General features: G+C 39.9%; 2 protein-coding genes across 2 annotated transcripts in view; both read left to right on the forward strand.

Annotated features, from left to right (window-relative positions):
- The window catches only part of cmtr2 (cap methyltransferase 2), a 32049-nt gene extending 23921 nt beyond the window's left edge, over window positions 1-8128 (forward strand). The window contains exon 5 of the transcript XR_016114484.1: window positions 7985-8128. The gene's annotated coding sequence lies outside the window, so the exon portion shown is untranslated. The remainder of the gene's footprint in view (window positions 1-7984) is intronic.
- Window positions 8129-8210: 82 nt separating this feature from the next.
- Window positions 8211-25688, forward strand: LOC148900690 (calretinin-like). The gene is made up of 11 exons (XM_088992590.1): window positions 8211-8439; window positions 16221-16297; window positions 16990-17079; window positions 17223-17303; window positions 20260-20316; window positions 21256-21333; window positions 22798-22853; window positions 22930-22969; window positions 24691-24744; window positions 25023-25094; window positions 25174-25688. Exons 1-11 carry the CDS (start codon window positions 8349-8351, stop codon window positions 25288-25290), a joined length of 813 nt encoding a protein of 270 aa, XP_088848716.1. The 5' UTR covers window positions 8211-8348; the 3' UTR covers window positions 25291-25688.
- The last annotated feature ends 233 nt before the right edge of the window (window positions 25689-25921 follow it).

Raw genomic sequence — 25921 nt, forward strand, 5'->3', positions numbered from 1 at the left:
CCTTGATTACTGTCACTAAACATTGGTGGTACTTTAACACCAAGTCATTTGTGTTAGGGAAAGATATCTCCCAGAGTAGGGTTACTTTGCTTTCAGCTTGTTTTCCGGACAGATTTGAGCGAGACCTTCCAAATGTTGTGATGAAAACTTTCAGGGTCAGCGGATCCTACAGTGGATAGCTTATCATGTTATCAGGTTACTGGGGGCATAAAAGTGTTAAATATGCGACCAGTCTTATTAAAAAAAAACACACACAAAAAAAACAGTAGATCCGTTCCCTCACTGACAAATACATATTCATTTCAGTAATGCTTTTACCGTAGTTGTAATTTTCATTGGTTTAAACATTCACTGCGAGCTATGTTATGTCTTCTTCATTTCCTTTTGGCTTTCCCCTTCAAGGGGTCGTCGCCACAGCGAATCAGTGTCCTCCATCTTCAGAGGTTTGATTCGCATGCTTGTTTTGGCCAGGCTTTTACGTCGGATGCCCTTCCTGACACAAGCCTCTGTATTTATCCGTGTTTGGGACCGGCACAAGAAGACACTGTCTTATGTCCCCTTGTGGCGACAGAACAAGCAACTCTATGAACTTAATAGGGATGAAGATGCTCAGTAAAAGGCTCCCAAACACAAAATGGTCATCGCCAACGCAACATTCAAAGAATAACAACCGCGAAATAATGGAGGAATATGTTTGTGGTCTAAGATTGCCACAGTCAGATTTGTTTATTGCTTGATGATGGCAAAATACTGAAAAGGCATGGAATAATAGAGATAATCACAGTAGCATTGTATGGACCCATTCCAAATGAATTCCTCCCACAGCACAAGTGGTTTTTTGGACACATCTGTTCTTAAAACCGTGGTTGATTTGCAGGGTAACATCCGTGAAAATTAGTCTGGAGATGCAGATGCTTGTTCTTGAAGTTAAACATTCATGTTGGCTACTTATGGGGTTTTCCCAAAAGACTAGTGCAAAATTACTGCCCAGGAAGAGTTTTTTTTTCCTGACTGCAGTTCAGTACGAGTACAAAAACTTTTATAGTCGCGGCCAGAGCTTCAACCTGAAGTACAATTGACTTCAGGTCGGTGAACATCGCAATCTGCTACTTTATGTCAGTGTCAGTGAAGTGTTATCACTTTTCAAAGAATCCACCAAACACTGCTTATGTTGATGCTTATAGTTCTGGATTGACATTTTCTAAATGTGCACAAATGACTTCTGTGAGAGCTCAGTGTTTACTGTAAGTGGTAGTAGCAGACCTTTCCTGTTTTAATAAACTTGCCATGGGAGGGATATAAGTAACAATTTCCTCTGGGTCTTTCAAGAAAATCTAGTACAGTACTCATCATGAATGAAAATGAAAGCTATATACGTACTAGTAAAAATACAAATTAAAAAAAATAGTTATATGCAAGACTGAATACAGTACTTTCGCTCATTTTGTTCGACTCAACCCGCCAGTAAATGTCTGGACATTTTAAAGCTTTCATCGGTTCTTTCGCCAATCACCCACTTGTCCATTCTGCTGGAAATGCATGAGGGTGATTTATATCTTCAGTTTTTGTCCCCCAGGCCATAGGTGGCACTGCCAAATGAATCACGTGGACACATATTTGACAGTGTGCAAATCAGGTTAGCAATCAGGCGGCGATGTGCAATTGATTTTATTCATTCATTTTCCATACCATTTATGAGGGTAGTAGCAGGTGAGGTGGAGTCAAACCCAACTGAATTTGACCATCCACATTCACAAATACAGTCCTGTAAAAACAATTGAGAACCTTCGTTGGACCTACGCTAACACACGTTTTGAAATGAAGTCCGAGTGCTCATTAAAAAAAAACAGGCAAGCATGGGTAGAATATGTCAGCTCCACCCAGGAAGCCTGAAGCCCTGATTCAAACCGTCGAGCTCAAGACCGTGAGGCAAATGCGTGAAACGATTTCAGCGGAAAGCAGTGAAGCGCGTTGGTGACCCATGATTTGAAAAGGCAAAACATCCAAACATAGAAATGCAAAATTAAACCACGCGCAAGATGCATGAAGCAGATGTGAGGAAAATGTCTCTTGTATGATGTGCTGTTTTTTTTTGGATGTGATGACAAGCATTAGTAAAATGGATGGATGGGTGGGAAAAAGTAGTGTTTTGAGCAGTATTGAGCAGATGAATGACATTCCAATTCCTTTTAATGGGAAAACAATCTATTTGTCACTTTTTTGTTTTTTAACTGACATCAGAAAAACGTTTTATACCATCTAAAATACCCAACCTATGATCTCATCTCATCTCATTTTCCGTACTGCTTATTCCTCATTAGGGTGGCGGGGGTTGCTGGAGCCTATCTCAGCTGTCTTCGGGCACGAGGCGGGGGACACCCTGAATTGGTTGCCAGCCAATCACAGGGCACACAAAGACATACAACAGTCACTCTCACACTCACACCTAGGGACAATTTGGAGTGGTCAATCTGCCTGCCATGCATGTTTTTGGAGTGTGGGAGGAAGCCGGAGGACCCGGAGAAAACCCACGCCGGTCCGGGGAGAACATGCAAACTCCACACAGGGAGGCGAACCGGCGACCTCTGCACTGTGAAGCCGGTGTGCTAACCACTCGACTACCGGGCCGCCCTAACCTATGATATTTTTATTCAAGTGCAAAACACCAATAAAAATGACTTAAAGTGTCCAAAAGCTGCAAAAAATTGAGCTGCGAATTGGGCATTTTCAGAAAGTCCCGCCCCCAGTTCGTGATGTCGCGCCAAGACGTCTTGCATTGCTGGAGAATAAAAACAATGGCTTCAGATTCGGATAATATGCTTTCTTGTTACACATCCAGTTATGAATATGATTCAAATAGTTCTGAAGAGGAAAGCATACATGTTTGCAATCGATTAAATAATTTATTCCGTGTCATTTTGAGGCAAACGGGCGGGGGGGGAATGTCTCACACAAAAAAGAGGCAATAAAATGGGCACCGAGCTGTGAGGAATGAATCAGCCCGTTTCCACAGGCTGATACATTCCTTCCATGGAGCTTGACTCCCTCTGCTGGCGGCTTTTGGATGTAACACAAGGGTTTCAAAAAAACAGTACAGCAAAATACATTGACGTGATGGAAAGACGCTACAATGCATCTTTTTTACGGTCAGGAGGCGGTCCTTTTCTGACGTCACGTGAGGACTCGTCACCAACTCAAAAACAAGACTTCCTCAATGTTCAGAGCGAGTCTTAAAACGTAAAATATAGCTATATGCGGTGGAATCTTATTAAAATACGCCCAGTAGAAGTCATTTGAAGGCATTTTACAAATTATGGACACAACTTGTCCGGAGACGTCGGTTGTCCTTTAAGTCTTAGTCTTTGCACTGAGCATAGAACCGCAATGGCGAACCATTTGTAATCCATGGTTATTATGTCAACACCGTCGAGCGTTTCTGAGAATTTGATTAATTTAATTAGCATCACTTGGTTTGACAAATCATGTTAGTCTGTGATCACTTTAATTAGCCAGAGTTATTAATTCGTGTTGTTAGTCTTTCAGTCGCTATTAAAATATCTTCTCCAACCAGATGACTTCTGTCTTCAAAATTGGCAATGGTTGGACAAATTATGAACTTTGAACTTTGCCGCTTGTAGTGATAATGAGAAATACTTTATTGAAAATGCATTCATTTTAACATAATGTGCTTTTGTTTTGAACAGAGAAAGGAGCCATATCAGATAAACAGCACGCACTGTCCCAGAAACGAAATAAAAATAAACCAGAAAATAACCCCTGGTGACATTTGCTTCATTGTTAGCAGTTTCCAAAAAAATTGCCTCTATTTGATTTAAACATCAACGTCTGTACGAAGGGAGGCTCATCCTCGGAGGCTCTGCTACGGCATAGCAAAATGGAGAATCCAAACAATGGCTTCAGATTCGGAGAATATGCTTTCTTGTTACACATCCAGTTATGAATATGATTCAAATAGTTCTGAAGAGGAAAGCATACATGTTTGCAATCGATTAAATAATTTATTCCATGCCATTTTGAGGCAACATTGGGGAGAAACGAGCACCAGAAAAGAAGCACAAAATGGCGACCTCCAGTGGCCACCTCCGCTTCCACAGGCTGATAAATTCCTTATATGGAGCTTGGATGCCCTCTTCTGGCGGCTTTTGGGTGCAACACGGTTCTCAGACCAAACACGTACAGCAAAATACATTGACGTGTTGGAAGGACTGCTACAATGTGTCTTTTTTCGGTCAGGTGACGTCACGTACGGACTCGTCACCAACTCAAAAACAAGACTTCCTGAATATTCAGAGCGAGTCTTAAAACGTAAAATATAGTTATATGCGGTGGAATCTTATTAAAATACGGCCAGTATAAAGTCATTTGAAGCCATTTTACAAATTATGGACACAACTTGTCCGGACACGTCGGTTGTCCTTTAAAACGAAGCATTCAATCATGCAACTAATTTTGAATTCTTTTACATTTTATTTACAGGTATTTTTAATTTTTTGTATCAGTAGATCTTTTGATTCCAATAATTATGAAGTGTGATCTTATACCCTTATGAAAAAAACACACACATTGCAAAAAAGTTTCACATTTTTGGGTGATGGCTGAAACGAATTATTGTGTTTTCATTCATTTCAACCAGCATTGTCATTGAAATACGTAATCACGACTGTACTCATCTATTCTCACCCTGTTTATTCCTGCCAATCTCATTAAAATGTTTAAATCTGTTCGTATATATTCAATCCACATTGCACAATTAGATTTAGCCTATTTCGACATAATCCCAAACCCACATTATTATGCGTGCATTTGAGAAAATGACCATACATGGCAAAGCTTCTGCAACACTTGGCCAACCTTCAACATTTCATCTTTTAATTTCAGTGTTAATTATGCATATTGTGTAGCATGGGCCCATCTTCATTTTGATAAAGCATTAACTCAATTGCACAGTTCTCCATAGTCAGTGACCTACACCCTGTGTATGGATTGGCATGTAATCCCAACACAGGCTGTTGCAAATTCAAACTGCAGACATGCAAGTGTGCACACATGCATGAATATGTCCATGTGCCCTGTACAGTACTTGTGTTTGTGTTTGTATTTGATACACAAATGATGGTTAAATTTGTTTTTTATTTTGCTTTTATCACTTCCAGCCAGGGTTGGGGAGTCACTATTTATATGTAATAATAATAATAATAATAATAATATACATTTCATTTAGAAGCACCTTTCAAAACTCTCAAGGTCAGTTTACGGTCCCATCCATCCGTCTGTCCGTCCGTCCGTCCATCCATCTGTCAAACCCAACCCACCCAATTCCATCCATCCAACCCATCCATTCACCCATGCATCCATCCATCCATTCAGGTTGTCCTCTCAGTTCAGGACACTTGTCCCAAATTGTGACCAGCCTCATTCTGCTCAAATCAATTCTTAAAACAAATATGGTGGGTCAAAATAGATAACCCAGTCTTGGGTAAATATACCCCAATCTGTTCAACATTCATATCTACCCAGTGAGGTATATGGGAAAAACGCTATTTTTTGTGTGTACATGTACTGTTAATTTCTGCCGTAACAGAAAATTTTAAATGGAATCTTGTGTTGTATTCATGAATATTCCCAGTGTGTCGAGTTAAGTATTGCTATCATTTTAACAGGTATTAAAATGTGAAAAACAGTCGAGAACTTTTATCATATTAAAAAAAAAGTGATCGAATGTAATTAGTTATGTTACTTTTCGGCAGTCACTGAAATATGAGTATTTGCACAACTATTATATTGTCAAAGAGTATTGTAACTTGTAGCTGTAATGAATTTCATTTCCAAAGCAATCTTGCCCCTGCTGGTGCCAGCAAATAGCAAGAGGTTAACGATGCCTGCGCTTGGGGAACGCGAGTGTTCATAATCACGTGATCAGGAGTCCCATTAATGAACATGTCCCTCATCTATCCTTGTCCCTTTCCCACATCCCGCGCTGCTCTGGGATTGTTCCCATCATTTCTCCTCCATCATTAAAACGAGAGCAATCAGGCCTCGGCAAACATTCTGTAATTATTGTTCATACGCCTTTCATGTTGCAAGCGCCTATAAATGTGGTTATTCTTTGTCACACGAGCACCCATGTGCACATTCTAAATCATAAACATGTGCACTGGCCGGGCCAATTATCTCTGTTTTTGTTTTCTTCGTTTCTCTGATACCGACGTGGTGCCTGGAGGGAAGAGATAAAGTGTCTTCATCTTCTCTTCTTCGGCTTTGGCAATTTTTACCCCACATCCCCTCCATTCCCTTCAAGCACCCCCACCCCGAGCACCCATCCTTTACACCAGCTTCCAGGGACCAAACCGCAGAGCAGAGTTTTTTAATGAGAAAGGAGATTAGGAAAAGATAGGAGCCAAAGCTCACACAACAAACAGAACAAAGGCATGTTGATTTAGCAGATATGCGAAAGCGGGCGTTTGGATTTACGCCCTGAGTGGGTTTTGATTGAGTGCGGTGAATGAGGCTCTCTGACCCGAGCAGACCAGGACGAGTGATGGAGAGTGTGAGAAGAGCATTTGAAGGAGGGGGTGGTGGGTGGGTGGGGGGGGGGGGCAGTAGAAGCAATATGGAGGCAGACTGTTGTCCCAGCTGTGAGACAGCTCAAATCAAAAGTTAGCAGAGGAGAGAAGCAAGTGAAGTGGAAGACAATGTGCTTATAAATGGAACAGGGATGATGCATCAAATGCATAATGGAATCTTCTACTTTTTCTTCGCCAGATGTTTGGGCGATACAAAGTCAGTCTGGAAGGTGATTGAATGCTGCACTTTCACAACTAAGGGCGCAGAAGATCTTTTTTTTGTGGTTGAACTGCAGTCTGCATCATTGGTATATCCGATCATTTTTTTCCCATTGAAAGAAATAGAAATGTCATTCATTCATTTGTTCCAGACCCCCCGCCCCCACACACACACACACACACACACACACCAAAATTATGTTTTAGAAAGGAAAATCGCACTCTAAAATATCACACTTTGTAGAAGCAAATAGTAATCAGATGTTTCATTAAAAGGGGAAAAAATAATGTGCATCGTGCTTAATTCATCGTGGCTTCTTCTTGTGTGTACAACTTGTTTTTCTGGGAGCCATAATATCGCCATGCAGACACAAACAAAAATAGTTTCACAACTACTGTAAATTACTCAGTAAGCTGACTAATATATTCATTTACTGCCAGACAATGTGCAATAATGTGTCCACTCCAGTGCCAGGGTTTTTGTCATTGTCACTGGAATTCCAGGACCAACAGAATATTGAGTTTTAGGACTACATACAGGACAATGCAGCTTAAGAAACCTTAGACTCTCTTCTTTCATCAGAAAAAAATAGTTAATTCCTTAATTATATGGGTCTGGAGTTATATGATCTTAAAATGAGGGTGGTTGTCCAAAATACAATGCAATACATCCACATTGGTCTATATAGCGCTTTAACAAAAGCTGAAACTGGAACTAAGCGCTAACATGGACAAAGGGGGAAATGCTGCCCCCTTGTGGAAGGGAAAACATAATAATAATAATAATAATAATAATAATAATAATAATAATAATAATAATAATAATAATACATTTAATTGCCAAATGCCATGGCCAGCGCTTTATCAGCACCTAAACAAGAAAAAGCAACACCCAAACACATTCAGGAATGGCACCCTACGTCATATTTTCAATTCCCGAATAAATTTGTGAATGGAATAGATTAATCTCTATATGCAACATTCAATTTGGTCTAATTTCTTTTATATCTAAAAAAAAACCTGCCATTTGAACTGAGGTGACTTTTTATATCCATTGTATAATTCTCTGCCTCTCTGAGTTAATCACATATTGATCAAGTTTTAGTAAAAACTCATACGTAATGAACACGTTTGTGTGAAAGCCGACTGTGAATGCATGTTCTTTGTCTTTATTTGATTAGGAAGAGAGAGAGGTGCTCTGGCTTGTTTCTACATCATGAGCAACAGAATCATCTCAGGAGGCAGCATCTTGTGCATCATTTCGTGGCAACTCATAAGCAATGCCCAGGAGAACCCCCCTCCCCACTCCTCCTGCCCTGAAGCGAAAGTGGTCCCTGGTTCCCGTGGGGGTTTGGAAGGGGGTGGGGGCTACATTCACGGCCGAGGCGCTTCCTGGTGGCAGGAAATAGAAGTGCGGCCGCCGCGGGAGGGGGATTTAAAAACAGCGAGTGAGGAGGAGCGGCAAGCAAAAGCGAGGATCTACACAGGGAAAGTTGATCTTTTATCCAGCTTGCAAGTGCATCCATTCAAAGGAGGAGAAACGAAATGGCAGCCGAAACTCACCAACCTCACCTGCACCTGGCCGAGCTTACTGCCACTCAGTTCATCGACATCTGGAAACATTTCGATGCAGACGGTCAGTGGCTCTTCCTCTTTTCTCTGCTCTTCAAAAGTTCATTACATGAAAAGAAATCATTTCGTGACTCACTTTCTATGTATATGTTATGCGTTGAAGTAGAAATGAGTGAAACGTGACTTAATATTAAAAAAAAAAAAGGTTTGCACACCTGCTGGTGTAAATTGTGGGATTTTAGTTGGGGACGTGTTTCCCCCCCTTCATATTTTAATTGCTTTTTTTGTGCAATTTCAATTCCCCAAAAAATGCTTCATACTAATCTTGCAATTTTATTGTGTTATAATTGAAAACGATACACAGTGTTATATTTTAGCAAATATATGAAAAACAACAAAAATAGCTTGTAAGAGATGAATTTAAGAGCTGATTTAGATATTCTTGATAAAAAATCACTTGATAACTTTGTAACTATATGCCAAAAGCAGAAATGTTGTTCTTTTGTGTCAGTCACTTGATACAGTTTTTGTGGAACTAGACATTAAAATCTCTCTCTATAGAGAGAGAGAGAGTGTGTGTGATAGAGATAGATAGATAGATAGATAGATAGATAGATAGATAGATAGATAGATAGATAGAAAATAATAACAAGAATACATTTCTTGTGCCAGTCCCAAGCCCGGATAAATACAGAGGGTTGTGTCAGGAAGGGCATCCGACGTAAAAGCTTGGCCAAAACAAACATGAGGATCAAACCTCTGAAGATGGAGGACACTGATTTGCCGTGGCGATCCGTTGAAGGGAAAAGCCAAAAGGAAAAGAATAATAATAATAATAATAATAATAATAATAATAATAAATTTCATTTATAAGCACCTTTCAAAACTCTCAAGGACACTCTACAGACACAGGGCAGCGGCAGCCCACGCGCCATTGTTCACTCAACCCAGAAAGTTATATACAGTAAAGTCTCGTTATATCGATATCGGTTATATCGATAGTCCCGCTTATTACGATACTATTTCTATGCACGCAAGGAGAAAATTACATGCGCGCAGGGTCGGATATATCGATAGTCCCGGTTATATCGATATTTTTCGGACTCCCGAGAATATCGATATAACGAGACTTTACTGTATATATATATTACATACAATAGTTTCCGACTATTTTATTTATTTATTTACTAGCATGTATTTTGAAGTCTTAAGAATCTCTGTTTTAGCCTATACTGCTTGATCACCCGAATTTCTCCTTTGGAGATTCTTATCATTTTTTATAATGTGATATGAATATGCACTTTGGTTTATGAGGAGCGGGGCTTGTATAATATTTATAAAGAAGCAGAGTAGGTGAAGAGGCAATGTAAAAAAGAGAGAGCTCTTGAGTGACAGCTTGATTGAAGGTTTAGGGGGGGGGGGGGGTGGCGTCATGTAAACTGATGGAGGATGGATTTAAATTAGAGAAGAGAAATGAGATGATGATGCCAAAGTGGAACCATGCAACTCTAACAGGGAACCCTGCATGCATCACTTTCCCACTGAATAAAAAGTGATCAACAAACCCAGCCAAGCAGTAAATACACAATGCATGTACAGGAAAGTGAATATTGGTGGGCCTTAGAAAGGCTGATCACAAATATTTGCCAACCCTCCCATTTTCATGTTTTGGTTTCTATTGAATGATAAGTCCCTGTCATCACAAAAATAAATACATAAATACATATGTACATAAAATAAAAACTATGACCTCTATTGTTCCACCAAACCGTAACCTAATTCTGTGGTCGTATTAAAGCTCATCGATACAGCTTTGTCTCATCACATTCAATTGCTTTCATACATGGATGGGTAGTGCTGTAGGCTCAACGGGACCCCCTAAACCTCCCCTAATCTTCTTACACATTTCATGAATCTAATTGTCTTTTGAAAAATCGTTGACAGACTTGTGTCAGTCTGCCCTTTTGATCAAGACTGAGTAAAATCATTGCCCCATTGGCATCCAGTGGACTCCTAACGCCAATTTCAATTCTTTATGAAGACAAAACCAAAATGGCTTGTAATATGGAATGAAGCCAGGTCTGAGCAACATAATGTAATAGGTCTCTCACTGAGACATCAAATCTGTTGGTGTTCTAAGGTTCAGTGTGTGCTCCTTTTACAATAACATTTCCTCAAAATGTCGACATGACAATGCAGAAGTAAATAAAGCAAAGCAGATTTGCATATTGCATAAACCAACATCAGTGCGTATCCGGATCAAAACTCACATGACCCTAAACAACAACACACTGTACAAGATCATATCCAATATACAGTGGTACCTAGCCTTATGAGTAACTTTACTTTTACAATCATAGGAGATGAACCATCGCTCAACAATGTTTTTTGTTCATAAACACACACACACACACACACACACACACACACACACACACACACACACACACACACACACACGCACACACGCACGCACACACACACACACACACACACACACACACACACACACACACACACACACACACACACACACACACACACACACACACACACACATAAAATCAGCTTGCCTAATGCTAACAGACAATGGATGGGAAAACAAACCTTGCTTTGCATTTGTGTTCTAACCCAAAGGTATGGTTAAGTAATGGATGTTTGAACACAAATGTTGGTGCAAGACATAGAGACAGACAACACAACCCATCACCATATATTCATTAATATAGTACCGGGGACCACAGTACGTACGGTTTCCTCCCAAATTCCAAAAACATGCATGGCATTCAAAATTGTCCCGAGGTGTGAGTGTGAGCGTGGATGGTTGTTCATCCCTATGTGCCTCACGATTGGCTGCCAACTGGTTCAGGGTGTCCCCGGCTTACTGCCCCAAGGCAGCTGGGATAGGTTCCAGCATCCCTCACCAGTGTGACGAGAAATGCATTGGAAAATGGATGGATGAATGGAAAAAAACAGATCCTTTTTTTCTACACTCCTGAACCTGCTCCGTTTGGAACGACGGTTGAAAAGACAATAACTACAAATGAATATAAATATTTTGCTAATCAAACGGACTTGAGTGCTAGCATCGTTTTTCATGAGGAATCTTCCTCATAGGGGGACAGATAAAAAATGTTAAAAGCTTCCCCACTTGGTGGGAAGAACTGCAAATCCCCTCTTTTTGACTGATAGTTTCGCGTGCAGAAGATCAATCCAAACTAGATTCGCCATTAATCAACAGCCAGGTTTTATACTAGCTGCAGTGTACACAAGATTAATTACAAGGCCAGTTAATTCTCTATAAATAATCAAGGCATGTGTGCAGTATAGTTTAGTTGATTGAATCAAAAGCTTTTTCTGTGTTTGGAGGACAAAGTGGTCAGCTTCTTGTCAAGCTTGTGGACACCGCCACCACAGCTGTGACACAGATGCCACAGAAAGGGATTGTGGAGGAAAACTGGGGCAAAATGAACAAGAGTTTGCATGCTGCATGGGGCAACCAACTCGTCAGCCATTCTGAGACAACTTATGTAACCGAGGGGGTTACATCTGCCCTCGAGTGTGCCGTTTATTAATGCACATCCATTTTGCAACTCATACTTGATACTTGTGATGGAACGTGACAGTACTCGATACACCTGGCATGTGACATCAAGCCCATCCTAACGCTGTTTTTATTCACAAATCATTTTGCCTTGACATTATGGACCCTATTTTTATCCGTATACTCACTATATGAATTGTTGCCTTGCCTTCATTTTCATGGGGGAAATCTAGATTACCCTGTTTGGCAATTGGGCAAACCATCACCTCTCACAGGGTGCTCCAATAGTAGAAAGCAGTTTTTGATTTCGGATTGCACCAGGCAATTTGGTCGCAGAAAATAGACTAGACTTTAGATCAGGTGAAGTAGCCAACAGCTTTGACATTTAATCATTATTTTTTTTTCTAATGTCTCAAAAATGAGCCTACATTTGAAATACTGTACTTTACGTCTGTGTAAGCTCTCAGTCGTACAGGAGTGGTCCATCGATGAGAAGGTTTCTTCAGCCGTCATCTGTACAAATTTGAAGGTTTCGGACGTTTCGCCTCCTATCCAAGAGGCTTCGTCAGTGAACTAAAGTCTGACTGGTCGTATCGGCCGTATTTATATATCCCTAATGTTCAGACATGGCGGCGCCGGACACAGCTATGATATGTCCCTACTCTCAGGTTGGGGGGAGCAGAGGACCACTCCCTGTGGCCCCACTAATTGTCCCTACATTCCTGACTAACGACTGGCCTATTTGCCCCACTCCCACCGGTATCACCTCATCAGCATTACGAATGAAGCCTAACCTGTTTTGTGTAAGCAGGCTATTGTATGATCGATCCAAATTGAACCTCACCCCACCAGACCGGTTTAATGAAGGATTTTGTTGTTTTATAAGAATCGCTTCTTTTACCCCCCTTTCAAACCATCTATGTTCTTTCGCTAAGATTTTAACCTCATTGTCGTCAAATGAGTGGTTGCTAACTTTAGTTCGCTGACGAAGCCTCTTGGATAGGAGGCGAAACGTCCGAAACCTTCAAATTTGAAGAAGAGGGTGTCCAAGCTCCATATGAGGAATTTATCAGCCTGTAGAAACGGAGGTGGCCACCGGAGGTCGCCATTTTGTGCCTCTTTTCTGGTGATCGTTTCTCCCCAATGTTGCCTCAAAATGGCATGGAATAAATTCCTTAATCGATTGCAAACATGTATGCTTTCCTCTTCAGAATGATTTGAATCCTATTCATAACTGGATGAGTAACAAGAAAGCATATTCTCAGAATCTGAAGCCATTGTTTTGATTCTAGAGCACAGCAAGACGTCTTTCAGTGACACCACGAACATGGGGGCGGGACCTTCTGAAACTGGCCACTTCCGGTTTCAAATTGAAGTACTTTTTAGACACTTTAAGTCATTTTTATTGGTGTTTTGCATTTGACTAAAAATATCATACTGCGTGTTTTGGGTATTTTAGATGATGCTATAAAACATTTTTCTGATGTCAGTTAGGAAACAAAAAAATGACGTCGGTTGTCCTTTAAGCACGGGAGCATTTTTGGTAGGTACATCCTTAATAAAAACAATCCCTAATACTTTGCAACAATGTTTGTTTGTTGTTTTTTTTTTACGATTAGTTGTCTGATTGTGTTTCAAGTTGTGAAAAATGGGGCAGGCAACTTTAAGGCTGGGCAGGCAACTTTTCAGAGTTGTCTGCCCTGATGTCCGCAAACTTTTTGTCATGAGTTTCAGACACTGTAGATAACATTGAAAATACTTAGTAATGTATTATTTCAGACAATTACAGAAAAATAGCAAGATGTAAGATCAAGACATAGCAATGAGAGATTTTTTTGTGTCAGCGGTGTTCCATTAGTGATTTGTTTCTGTCTGAAAGCACAGATGGTGACACGAGCCACCTTTGACATAATGTGCAAGCAGCAAGGTTCGGTTAAAGCGGGAGGGAGGTGAAGAGGTGAATAATGGCAAATAAATCGTGAGGAGATTAAGAGCCAAAGACAGAGAGGGCATGGCTACTACTTGACATCGTATTGCGTGCATTGTAATGACATGTCAGCTCATTTTTCTCGTTTGTTACTGGCGGGCAAACCAGAACAGTAAATGATGTATGATCTTCGGTCATTTGACTCATTCTCGCTATAATGTAGAAAGAGGGAGAGGATGCTCCACTAAGCATCAGTCGAACTGCCCACTTTCACTCTCTCAGTCAAGAAAACACTCATTACACACTCCAACTGCTCCCAAGTGCTGGAATTCATTTCTTCCGCTACAGTAAATTCTGCTGCTGAAAATGTCACTTTGGGATGAAATATCCCATTCTGAACACATGACAAGATTCCTTTCAAGTCATCACTTTTTAGAAGCGGATGGGGCGGGCCTTGCATTACCAGGGTAGTTAGTGGTTGTTTAGATCTGTTTTTAAAAAAGGGATTTTTGCTAATTTGAAGAATTTGCCCAACTACAGTAGTATGGAATACAAGGAGGAAGTCACAAAACAGTTTCATATTTTCACTGCCGGCGTTCCAAAGGGAATTGGTCACTGTAATGTGTACTTCACACAGCCTAAAATCTGATAGGGCAAAAAAGAAAAAATCTTCCTACACCAATTAGAAGCATTGAGGCCAAATGAAATGCAGAGGTGCAAATAATTTGATGGGACAAATAGTATGATTTATAATTTTTTTAGAGGTCTGTTTCTTATCGTGTTTGGTCCTTTCCGAAGCTGACCTTTGACTAATTTTGTCAAATAGTCTATAGAATGTGTAAATCATTTCCCCTGGTGATTTGGTAAGAGAGATTTAACACGAGGCATGAATATTAATGCTGCAGGAGACAAATTAACATAAAACATGCATGCTCTGTGATGGACTGCATGTTGTACACTCTGATAGACATCAATGCCTCAATTAGTCACCAGGCGAGGCGTTCACTTGAAATTGATGCGTTGTGAATTTCACATCAGGAAACAAAACATTGGTACCAGGTGGAATGTATTAGCAACGAATGTCGGAGGTCAAATATAAAACAAACCACAAACCAAAAATATTTGAGAATGTGGTTAAAATGAAAAAATCAAAAATAAGGGCTCAGGCCCTATCCCCAAGAATACAGTAGTGATGGCGGGGTTTACAATACTTAGCATTAAATATGATCTGTAATTCTATTGATTTACAATACAATTACAGATTGTATTTAATTAATTTATTTACAATACAATACAATACAATACATATTGATTTATATAGCGGTTTAACAACAACTGAAGCTGTAACAAAGTTAGTTGAAAGCACCAGGGAGTAGAGGCAAGATTAAGTCAGAATCATGCTGAATTGAATGCCAAAGAGTACAAGTGAGTTTTGAGGCGTGTTTTAAAGATGGGCAGCCAGGGGGCTTGCCGAATGTCCAGGTCATTCCAGAGAGTGAGACCACCAACGGAAAAGACTCGATCCCCTGTGAGCCTCCGTTTAGTTTTTCTTATCCCTATCTTTCTTATCTAATAATGTCTGGTCAGCAGACCTGAGGCGTCGGGAAGGTGTATAGGGGTGGATAAACTCATAAACTCAGAGAGGTGAGGAGGTGCGAGCCCATTTAAAGATTTGAAGACAAATAATAAGATCTTGAAAAGAACTCTAAAATGTATAGTGAGCCAGTAGGAGATATGTGCTCCCTCCTACGAGTACCAGTCAAGAGGTAAACAGCAGCATTCTGGACTAGCTGGAGATGCCTCATGGAGGATTGGCTGACTCCAAAGTAAAGCGCATTGCAGTAATTGAGACGAGATGTGACAAAGGCATGAATTGCTGCTTCAAGGTGCTCATGAAAAAGGAGCCGTTTTATTTTAGCCAGCTGCCCAAGATGAAAGATGGATTTCCCAACAGCACCAATTTGTCGGTCAAGTTTAAAGTCACTGTCCATTTTAAGAGATTGTTCATTTCAGATAAGGAGCCAATGGCCCCAAGTCAACAAGATGAGATGTACATGGGCCACTGGGACTAAAGGGGATCACTTCTGTCTTCTTTTTATTGAAGTTCAACACATTTTGAACCATCCAGATTTTGATTTTCTCCAGGCAGGATAAAAGTGGTCTTAACGAGAAAGTGTCTTTTTTTTTCAGTGGGACATAGACATGGACATATTTATATGTAGTACTAATAGCTTTAGGGATAACTAATCACAAAGGTTGTCTGCTCCAAAGAATAAACACTTCCACATCATTTAAATGGATCAAACTAATTAGTAAGACTTGAAGCCATCGAAACATTTCATCAAACTTGATTTGTCCCTCTTGTGTTGTGCAGGAAATGGCTACATTGAAGGGAAGGAACTGGAAAACTTCATTCGAGAGCTGGAACTGGCAAGACGAGGAGCAGGCGTGGTGAGTGCTCGGAGTGCATTTCTCGAAAAGCGGATCATTGTCAAGATTTTCATAATACATTGTCCAGTCCTTGAACTATTTTATGTATTTATTATTATTTTTTTACACAACAGACACAACTGTTTACGAACACCATATCAAAATGTTCCCGCTTTCGAATCCCTAACGAGACCCCACTTTCAGTTTCCATTGTTTAGTGGACTGCAATATAGACTAATTAATCCAGTTCTCTCAATAATTGAGCAGGATTGTGTACAAAAACGAATACACATTCTCAAAAGAAAAGTAAATTCAACGTAAAACAAAGATAATTCCACTTTGTGTGTTTGAAACTACCACATGACTCCATTGACACTTAGCTTGATGCTAACACAGGTCGGGTAGAAAATGAATTTTCCCATATAGGGTCAATTTATTTTTTTTCATCAGATATTTTCATGCAATATTCACCATTTTTACGTGTTTATATTAAATATTTGCTCAAATATGACTTTGAGGTGATGGTGAGTTGATATTGTTGTTGCCCAACAGTATGATGAGAACAATCGAAGGCATAATACCTGGTACAGTACTTAGTAAGATGACTTTTTTTTCATGATTTCCTCAATCGTCATTTGGGAAATGTGAAGATTCCGCTCAACGATAATAATGTGAGGCACATTTTGAATGTTTTTATCTTATTGCCTTTGCAGGATCCTTCACATGCTGCATTCAAGGAGAAGATGAGGGAGTTTATGGCCAGTTTTGACAAGAATTCTGATGGCAGGATTGAGATGACAGAGGTGAAGAGTGTGAGGAAATAGAACTGATTTCATTGGGATACACTTGCCTTATAAATGAATCTGGTGGAGTATATCTGAAGAGGATAACACTCAAGGCCACAAAAAAACTAATCTATGTTTCATTTTCTGTCTCACTCTTTCAGCTGGCTCAGCTTCTGCCCACAGAAGAAAATTTCCTCTTGTGTTTCAGAGAGTTTGTGGGATCCAGCACTGAATTCATGGCCGTAAGTCAGCGTCACTCAATTCATCTGCACATTTATTATGTTTGGACTAAAATATTTTGAATCACGGGTTATAATTGACATTTCAACAGGTAAATCAAAACAATTGATCATTTAGAAACACCAGTAGTTCACATGCTACTTCAGGGACTGGCTGATAGATTGCAGTGACGTGCGGTGAGGTTCATGGCTGGTGAGGCACTGACGTCATCATAGTCAGATTTACAAACATATGTACTCTACAGAGTAGTTTATTCACCATTTGATTGGCAACAGTTAACGTATTGTTTAAAATTTCATGTCAGCATTCTTTATATATACAAACTGTAGCATAGAAAAAAATAATTAAAAAAACGTTTTTATCGTGTTACCTTTACTTGTAAATGAAGTCCATGCGCCGCTCCTTCTGAAGAAAGGCATCGATAACTTCTTTGTAGAAGCCTTCCTTATCTTTCTTCAGTTTTAAAAGTCTCTCTGTCTCAACGGAGATCACTGCCAGTGAAGAAAGTCGTCCTTGATCAGTCCTGTTCATGACAATCTCGTCTACTTCTACAGCAACAAATGGGGCTGCACCGATCTCCTTTTTAGTGTCATTTCTAATGACATCACCAACTGCTTCAATTAAATCGTTCTATATTCTGTTTCACAGGCTAGAAAATATAGTGGATGTCCCAAAATTACTCGCTAGCCTGTCATCTTTCTCAGCGAAAGCATGTAATAGTTCAACCAGTGAGGTGCGGTGAAGTTCATGGCTGGTGAGGCACTGACGTCATCACAGTCAGATTTACAAATATATGAACCCCACAGATTAGTTCATTGACCATTTGATTGGCAACAGTTAACATGTTTTGTTCATAATGTCACGTCAGCATTCTTTATATACTGTATACAAACTGTAGCAGAGAAAAACAATTAATTAATTAAAAAAACATTGTTATCGTGTTACCTTTACTTATAAATGAAGTCCGTGCGCCGCTCCTTCTGAAGAAAGGCATCGATAACCTCTTTGTAGAAGCCTTCCTTATATTTCTTCAGTTTTAAAAGTCTCTGTGTCTCAATGGAGATCACTGCCAGTGAAGAAAGTCGTCCTTGATCAGTCCTGTTCCGACTGTATGTTTTCAGTCTTTTGTGCTGAGAATGACCGCTCCACTGATGCTGTAGTAGCTGGAACAGTGAGCACGAGCTGGAGCAACTTTGTCGCTTCAGGAATAGTTTCAATGAGATCCTTCTTGGCCAAAAAGCTGAGAAGCTGTCCAGGAGATTTACATTCATCCCTCACCGTTTGTGAGCTATACAGTCCGCCGTTGGTTTTCCTTTAATTATTAGCTCCTGCTTCGATTGAAAGTCCAGTTGAGAAAATTCTTTCAATTCAGATATGTGATCCTCCATTCTGAAAATCAGGCCAAGCAACGCGAAAAAATGACTGGATGGTTGTACTTAACTTGCTAACTGTTTACTGTAGCTTGCTGTCACTAATTCTATTATTCTGCAGCAGAGGAGTCGCAAGAAGAATCTGTAATCGCCAGCGCCCCCTGTCATGAGGCAGAAGAACTGTGTGCCTCACCTATGCACACAGTTTTGATAAAAATAAAATACACACTATAGTACAGTGTTTATAATGTACAGTATATTTGTACATTATATACGCCAGCTAAACTGTAGAAATTTAGTTCATACACTAAAAGCTTTTGAACACTTTGATAGCGATATGGAGAGGGACAACAATGTGGTCTCACTGCAGCGCAATCCATGGTGAGGCTCTGCCGGCTGCTGCCTCACCGCTCGATCGTCTCTACTTAGTATTTGAACGGTAAATATAAAAAATCCGCGATTTTGAAAAAAAATGGTGAAGTTAAATGGAAAATCACTTTAAAGTACAAATCACTAAATAAATATGACTGTTTATTTTTTTTTCATTTGATATTTCCATGATGCCTCCCCTGACTGCACGTCACTGATAATAGCATACTTTTAGAACCAATATATCTGTATTAGCAATTTATACTGTAGTCGATTTTTCTACTTTTGTGTATTAAAATCATGCCTCAAAATTTTCCAAATCTAATATATGACTATTTAAAAGTTTTCCAAATTATAAGACCACATTATAAAGTACATTATAAAGTACTATAGTAGAGGCTGGGGTTACGCACTACTTCTTCAACAGGGGGAAATGGGTGGCTGCTGACGGTAGTTGCCAGTAGTTTTTTGAAGAAAAGCAAGGCTTTTGGGTGTGCCTTATACACCAGAAAATACGGAACACAAAAATCTCATCGAAGTTGTGATGCGAAACCTGATATTTACCTGACGCCCAGTTAGCTCAATGCAAAATGCGAACAACAAGTGAACAAATATTATCAGTATCGTAGTATGGTAGCCCTTTCAGCGATGGATATTTGAACACATAACCGCGCTGCAGCACAATGAACACAATAATAGTGCAAGACCCAAAGATATTTCTGATCCTCTGCAAAGAATGACCTATATTACTGCCTCTTAATGAGAGGCTCTGACCGTCTCCATAAAAGGTAGCTGTATATCTGTTTTATACAGTCAACCTTGACTAGTAAACCTGAAGAAGCAGCTTTCTTTTCATTTGCTGTAATGCAGTCACTGTTGCTGCGTTATTAAAATACAACCGGTAGCACACTGGTACTGGTGGTAAGCTTTCGTTCGTTGTTGTGGAGTGTGGAGATGTTCAGGCTGCCTGATGCAGTCGCAGCATTACAGCCTATTCTGAGACAACCATACATTATGGATGAAGCACAGCCTTCAGCAAAGGAAAGGCATTTAGTGTGGGCGCTTTTAGTATCCATCTTGGAGGAACTCTATATTTACACCATATCTGGCGGTTGCCAACCTTTTCTTTTACAAGTTAGTGTCTTAGTTATTTGAAGTATGATTTATGATGTTGTCATGTTCACGGCTTGTGTAACCTCCTTTTTTTTCTTTCCTGCAGGCTTGGAGAAGGTATGACACTGACCGTAGTGGATACATTGAGTCGAATGAACTGAAGGTATGACCTGTCATTGGCAAAACCTCCTAATGTTTTTAGATATAATCTGGACATGGCAGATTGTGTATAAGCACTTTAACTCATTCACTGCCATTCACAAATTTATTTTGGAATTGAAAATTGGACAAAGAGCGCCATTCCCGAATTAGTTTGGGTTTTGTATTTTCCTGCTTGGCTGCCAATAAAGCGCTGGCAATGTTTCTTCTTTTCCAAAGGCGGCAGCGTTTCCCTTTTTTCCATGTTAGCACTTTGTTCAAGCTGTTGTTAAAGCACTATATAAACCCATATGTATACATTGCATTGTATTTTGGACAGCCACCCTCATTTCAAGCTCATATAACTCCGTACCCATATAACTTAGGAATTAACTATTTTTTTTTCTGATGAAAGACGAGAATCTAAGGTTTATTACGCTGTATTAAATGTATATGTAGTCCTAAAACTCAATATTCTGTGTGTCCTGAAATTCAAGTGACAATGACAAAAACCCTGGCACTGGAGTGGACACATTTTTGCACGTCTGGCTTTGAATGAGTTAATACAGTAAAGTCTCGTTATATCGATATCGGATATATCGATAGTCCCGGTTATATCGATACTATTTCTATGCACGCACGGAGAAAATTACATGCAAACAGGGTCGGATATATCGATAGTCCCGGTTATATCGATATTTTTTCGGACTCCCTTGAATATCGATATAACGAGACTTTACTGTACTTAAATTTCTTTCCACTAAACAAAATTCTAGAAGTAAATAAAATTGAACCCATAAGGGGAATGATCTTAGTTTTAATCTTATTATTTGTACTGAAATCACTGATTATGATGAAGCCAACAATCTCCCAAAAACATTTTAGTCTTGAATATAATCGGAGCGTAGTGCTTATGCAATTTATACTACAATGTGTATTCACTGACCTTGCCTACTCCTTTAAGGGCTTCCTAACAGATCTGCTGAAGAAAGCCAACACGAGCTATGATGATAAGAAGCTCAATGAGTACACACAGACGATTGTGAGTATTTGCCAAACACTTGCTGTTTTCACACTTTCTGCTTGGGGAAATTAAGAAAATGAATTCTTCCTTGCTAAACATTGATATGCAATTTTTAGTGTATTTGTCGGTTTCCGTTTTCTTGTATTTATACAAAAAATACATGACAGGCAAAAAACTAAAGTTTTCAGAGCAATGGCATTGCGCTACGTCCTTACTTCGACATATGAAGATGTTTCCAATTGTTTTAAACTGTTAAATTTATCTTCTCAAATGTTACATTTGCATATAGTAACCTTGTATTTGTTCATGTGAGTGTATGTACATGTGTGTGTGTGTGTGTGGTGTGACAGATTTTAGGTGCACCAATGTAAGATATTTTGCTTGAGTGTTTTTTTGGTGTTTTTTGGGTTGTGCAGTTGAGTTTTTATGTAAATGTTCCAAACACATTAACTCATTCACTCCCAGACAAGTGCAAAAATGTGTCCACTCCAGTGCCAACACAAAAAAAATCTTGACAAAATGTTCTGTGTGTTTATTAGAGCTTCAGCTGTTGTTAAGGCACTATATAAATCAACGTGTGGTATGTATTGTAGTGTATGTGCCTCCAATGGTCCAAACACATCATTCAAAAGAATATTGTGTTTGTTCGATAAGAGTTAGGCAGAACCCCCCCACATTGTAATATTGTATTTATTTATTTTTATTTAATTTATTAACGCATTCACTGCCAGACGTGCAAAAATGTGTCCACTCCAGTGCCAGGGTTTTTGTCATTGTCCCTCAAATTCCAGGACCCACACGATATTGAGTTTGAGGAGTACATAAACATTCAATGCAGCGTAACACACCTTAGACTCTCTTCTTTCATCAGGAAAAATAGTTAATTCTTAAATGATATGGGTCTGTAGCAGTGGTTCTTAATCTTGTTGGGGGCACCGAACCCCACCAGTTTCATGTGCTCATTCACCGAACCCTTCTTCCAATGACTGTGCCTACTAACTGCAGTCTAGACTGAGGGGTGGACCTCTGTGGCGGAGGATCCACCGAACCCCTGAGACCGACTCACCGAACCCCTACGGTTCGATTGAACCCAGGTTAAGAAACACTAGTCTGGAGTAATATGAGGTGCAAGTGGGGGCGGCTATACAAAAGGCAAAAGCTGCCCCCTTGTGGGAGGGAAAAACATTGCCAGAGACCATGGCCAGCGCTTTATCGGCACCCACGCATGAAAAAAAACAAAATCCGAACAAGTCATATTTTCAATTTCCGAATAAATTTGGGAATGGCAGTGAATGAGCTAATGGGGGAGGGGGATTGTGCATGTGATTTTTTTTTGTGTGAGGTATTTTTAAGGTGTGTGTATGTGCATATGAATGAGAGATTATTTTTCCTGTGTGAGAGGTAAACAATGTAAATGTTACATACATGTGGACGTATACTTGAAGCCCTGCTGATGACCGCGTTAATCCTCTTTCCCTGTAGCTTAGGATGTTTGATCTGAATGGCGATGGGAAGCTCGGTCTCTCTGAGATGGCAAGGTATGTTTCCAATACATAAACATTTCACTTTCCCCTCCAAACAAATTTGTCCTTCAAAACTTTGTGTCTTTCCCAGGCTCTTGCCCGTACAGGAGAATTTCTTGATGAAGTTTCAGGTAGGAAGACGTACAAATTAACAATAAATTTTTGTATAAAATACTGCAGGTGTATGTTTTTGAGTAACTCAAGTCATAGGTGAGATGGGACCCAGGGAAGACAGTGCTATTCAGCAAAACTGGAGTCAATATACCAAAGGATTATATGACCTTAATGTGCAAATGGACAACATATGGCACATTGACACAAATACATGGTTACGTGGTTACATCGTATATAGGCACCACAAGCCATATGTTTCAAGCCAGAAACAGTCACACTTTTCTGTTTGATTTACTTTGTAAGACATTGAGCTCATTCTTTGCCATTCCCGAACATGTGTGGGAATTGAAAAGCATGACATGGAGCGCCATTCCCGAATTTGTTTGGGTGTATGTTTTTCTTACATAGGTTGCCGATAAAGCACTGGTCAGACCTCTGGCAATGTTTTTCCCTCCCACGAGGAGGCAGCATTTGCCATTTGAACAGCCGCCCCCATTTCAAGCTCAGATAACTCCAGACCCTTATAACTTGGGAATTAACTTTTTTTTCTGGATGAAAGAAGAGAGTATAAGGTTTCTCACGCTGCATTGAATGTTGATGTAGTCATGAAACTCAATGTTCTGTTGATCCTCCAATTTGAGTGAAAATGACAAAAGCCCTGGCACTGGAGTGGAGGCATTTTTGCACATTGTCTGACAGTGAATGAGTTGAATTGGTGAAACTGCAACTAAGCCCAGAAAAGAAAATATACAATTAATTAAATAAAAAAAAAGATATTAAAAAGATTCAGGTCATTGCCGCAGGAGCCTCAAAAAAAATCAATTTGAGAGAAGGTGTGATAGCTGGGTCAATACCTCTGAGTGAAACGAAAAAGATCAGTCACATTCATCTTTTGGAATTCTTGCAGGAGTAAAATTACACTGAAAATATCTCCCTAAATTGCAAACAAGTATGTAATCCACTGCCAGTTAAATTTGGCGATGACAACGATAACATTTTGTAGCACAGATACTATTTTTGTCATGATCTGGTTGGCGACCAACGGGTGGCGCTGTCGGCCCCGCCTGCACCTGCACAGGTGCTGGTCGTCCCGAGCCTTGGCGCACTGCCACGTTCGGATTGGCGACCAGCGGGTAGCGCCGTCAGCCCTGCCTGCTGCCTCGCAGGTGCTGGTCGTTACAATCAGTGACACTTAAAAGGACTCCTGGCACGACCATCCGGTGTCGGGTCATTGTTGTATGTGTTGTATGCAATTGTGTGCATTGTATGCTGTGCATGTGTTTGTTTCATTTTGGCGGACTTTTAATCTTGGTTTTCTTTTGATACTTTGTATTTTTTTCTGTTCAGATGATTTTGATGTTTTACATTTTGTTCCTGCTGACTTTATTTTAATACAATTTGTCAAACACAACCTCCTGCTCCCTCCTGCCTGCTTTTTGGAATCCGCACCCGCCATCACCACCTTGCAAAACGTGACAATCTTCCCGAAAGGCCGACCGCACGTAATTTGTTGTTGTTCCCATATATGCAGTCCAGTTTTTGAAACCACATCAACCATTCCTTCCCGTCAAAGGATTAGCTCGTCTGGTCAGGATTAATTCAACACTAGCCCCTGTTATCATAATCTGCATGGATTAATATCAAATGTGGCATTGCAAGGGTCTTTTATTTTCTTTTTTTACTGCTCTCTAGAAATGTCCCGCAGCTTCTAACCATGTTTTTGCTCTTATGCACGCAGGGTATCAGGCTGACAGTCAAGGAATTTGACTCCCTCTTTACACTCTATGATAAGGTGAAAAACATTTTATTGTGTTCATAATGAAATAGAGATGAAAGTACATACTGTTGATAGTTACAGAAAACGTTTACCCAATAGCAGCTGACGTTAGCCAAAATAGCAGCCGACGTTAGCCATGCATGCATTGTCCACCTTTACAGTCATTAAGTAGCATTTTGTGATGATATCATAGCGGATTCAAAAATAAAAACTTTAAAAAAATTAATATTAACCAAAAAAAAAGTGACATTCTGCGTCACAGCAACCAATGTTATCTCTTCTCTATTTCTCAGGATGGTAATGGCTACATTGATGAGCAGGAGCTGGATGCTTTGTTGAAGGACCTGTCTGATAAGAACAAAATGGTAGAATAATATTGACATTCAAGAACAAAATCTGGATCAACGTGTAAACTTTCTGACCAAAAAAACTGCAATTTGACAGGATGTGGACATCACAGGACTCTCGGGGTACAAGAAGAGCATCATGGCTTTGTCCGACGGAGGAAAACTATTTCGCACCGAGTTGGAAATCGTCCTTTGTCGGGACTCTGAGCTGTGAGACCCCGCTCCCCTGCTGCTTCCTTCCTACCTCTCATTGCAACCTTGTGCATGTCTGACCTGCTTACACTGCTAGAAAGAAAACTAAAAGTGCTACTAAAAGCACTCGGTCAACTTCTGTCCCTTAACTTCGAACCTTTTTATCATGATGCTTCCATGGTGAAATAGCCCTCGCAATTAAATACAGTATATTGTGTAATCAACTGTTTTTTTTTACATTTCCATTTTAATATAAATTTGCAGTTTTGCATTCATCCATATATGCCCCCTCTCACTTCATACTTCTGTTCATGTATTGTATTTATTTTAGTCTAAACGAATTGACTCTTATTTATTTGATGAAGCTTGTACTCTTCTATTAAATATATTATTGACAGAATGAATAAATATAACATAAGACTCTTGCTCTACTTGTTCCTTCCACATTAAAGAACTCTTCCTCCCCCAAGCAGCAGGAGGATTATTTCACTTTGCAACAATGCGACGCGAGAGAAAATAATTTCATCCTGCCGGAGCGAAGTGAAGATTGCAGTCCAGACGCAGAAAGGTAACCGCAGCAGCTGTGGAGTGATACAACTTCTCTGTCCAATCTCCTGGTAACAGAAAGCATGATGTAGGATGGGGAGCTCCTC

This window comes from Hippocampus bargibanti, linkage group LG03 (assembly GCF_051943395.1).
Source record: "Hippocampus bargibanti isolate YZ-2025 linkage group LG03, ASM5194339v1, whole genome shotgun sequence".
NCBI lineage: Eukaryota > Metazoa > Chordata > Actinopteri > Syngnathiformes > Syngnathidae > Hippocampus > Hippocampus bargibanti.

Excerpts from the sequence above, each read along its gene's own strand:
- LOC148900690 (XM_088992590.1), top strand. The coding sequence starts at position 8,349 with ATGGCAGCCGAAACTCACCAACCTCACCTGCACCTGGCCGAGCTTACT. Across the intron at positions 8,440-16,220 it reads GAAACATTTCGATGCAGACG|GAAATGGCTACATTGAAGGG; the intron begins GTCAGTGGCTCT and ends TGTGTTGTGCAG. Across the intron at positions 21,334-22,797 it reads ATGAGTACACACAGACGATT|CTTAGGATGTTTGATCTGAA; the intron begins GTGAGTATTTGC and ends CTTTCCCTGTAG.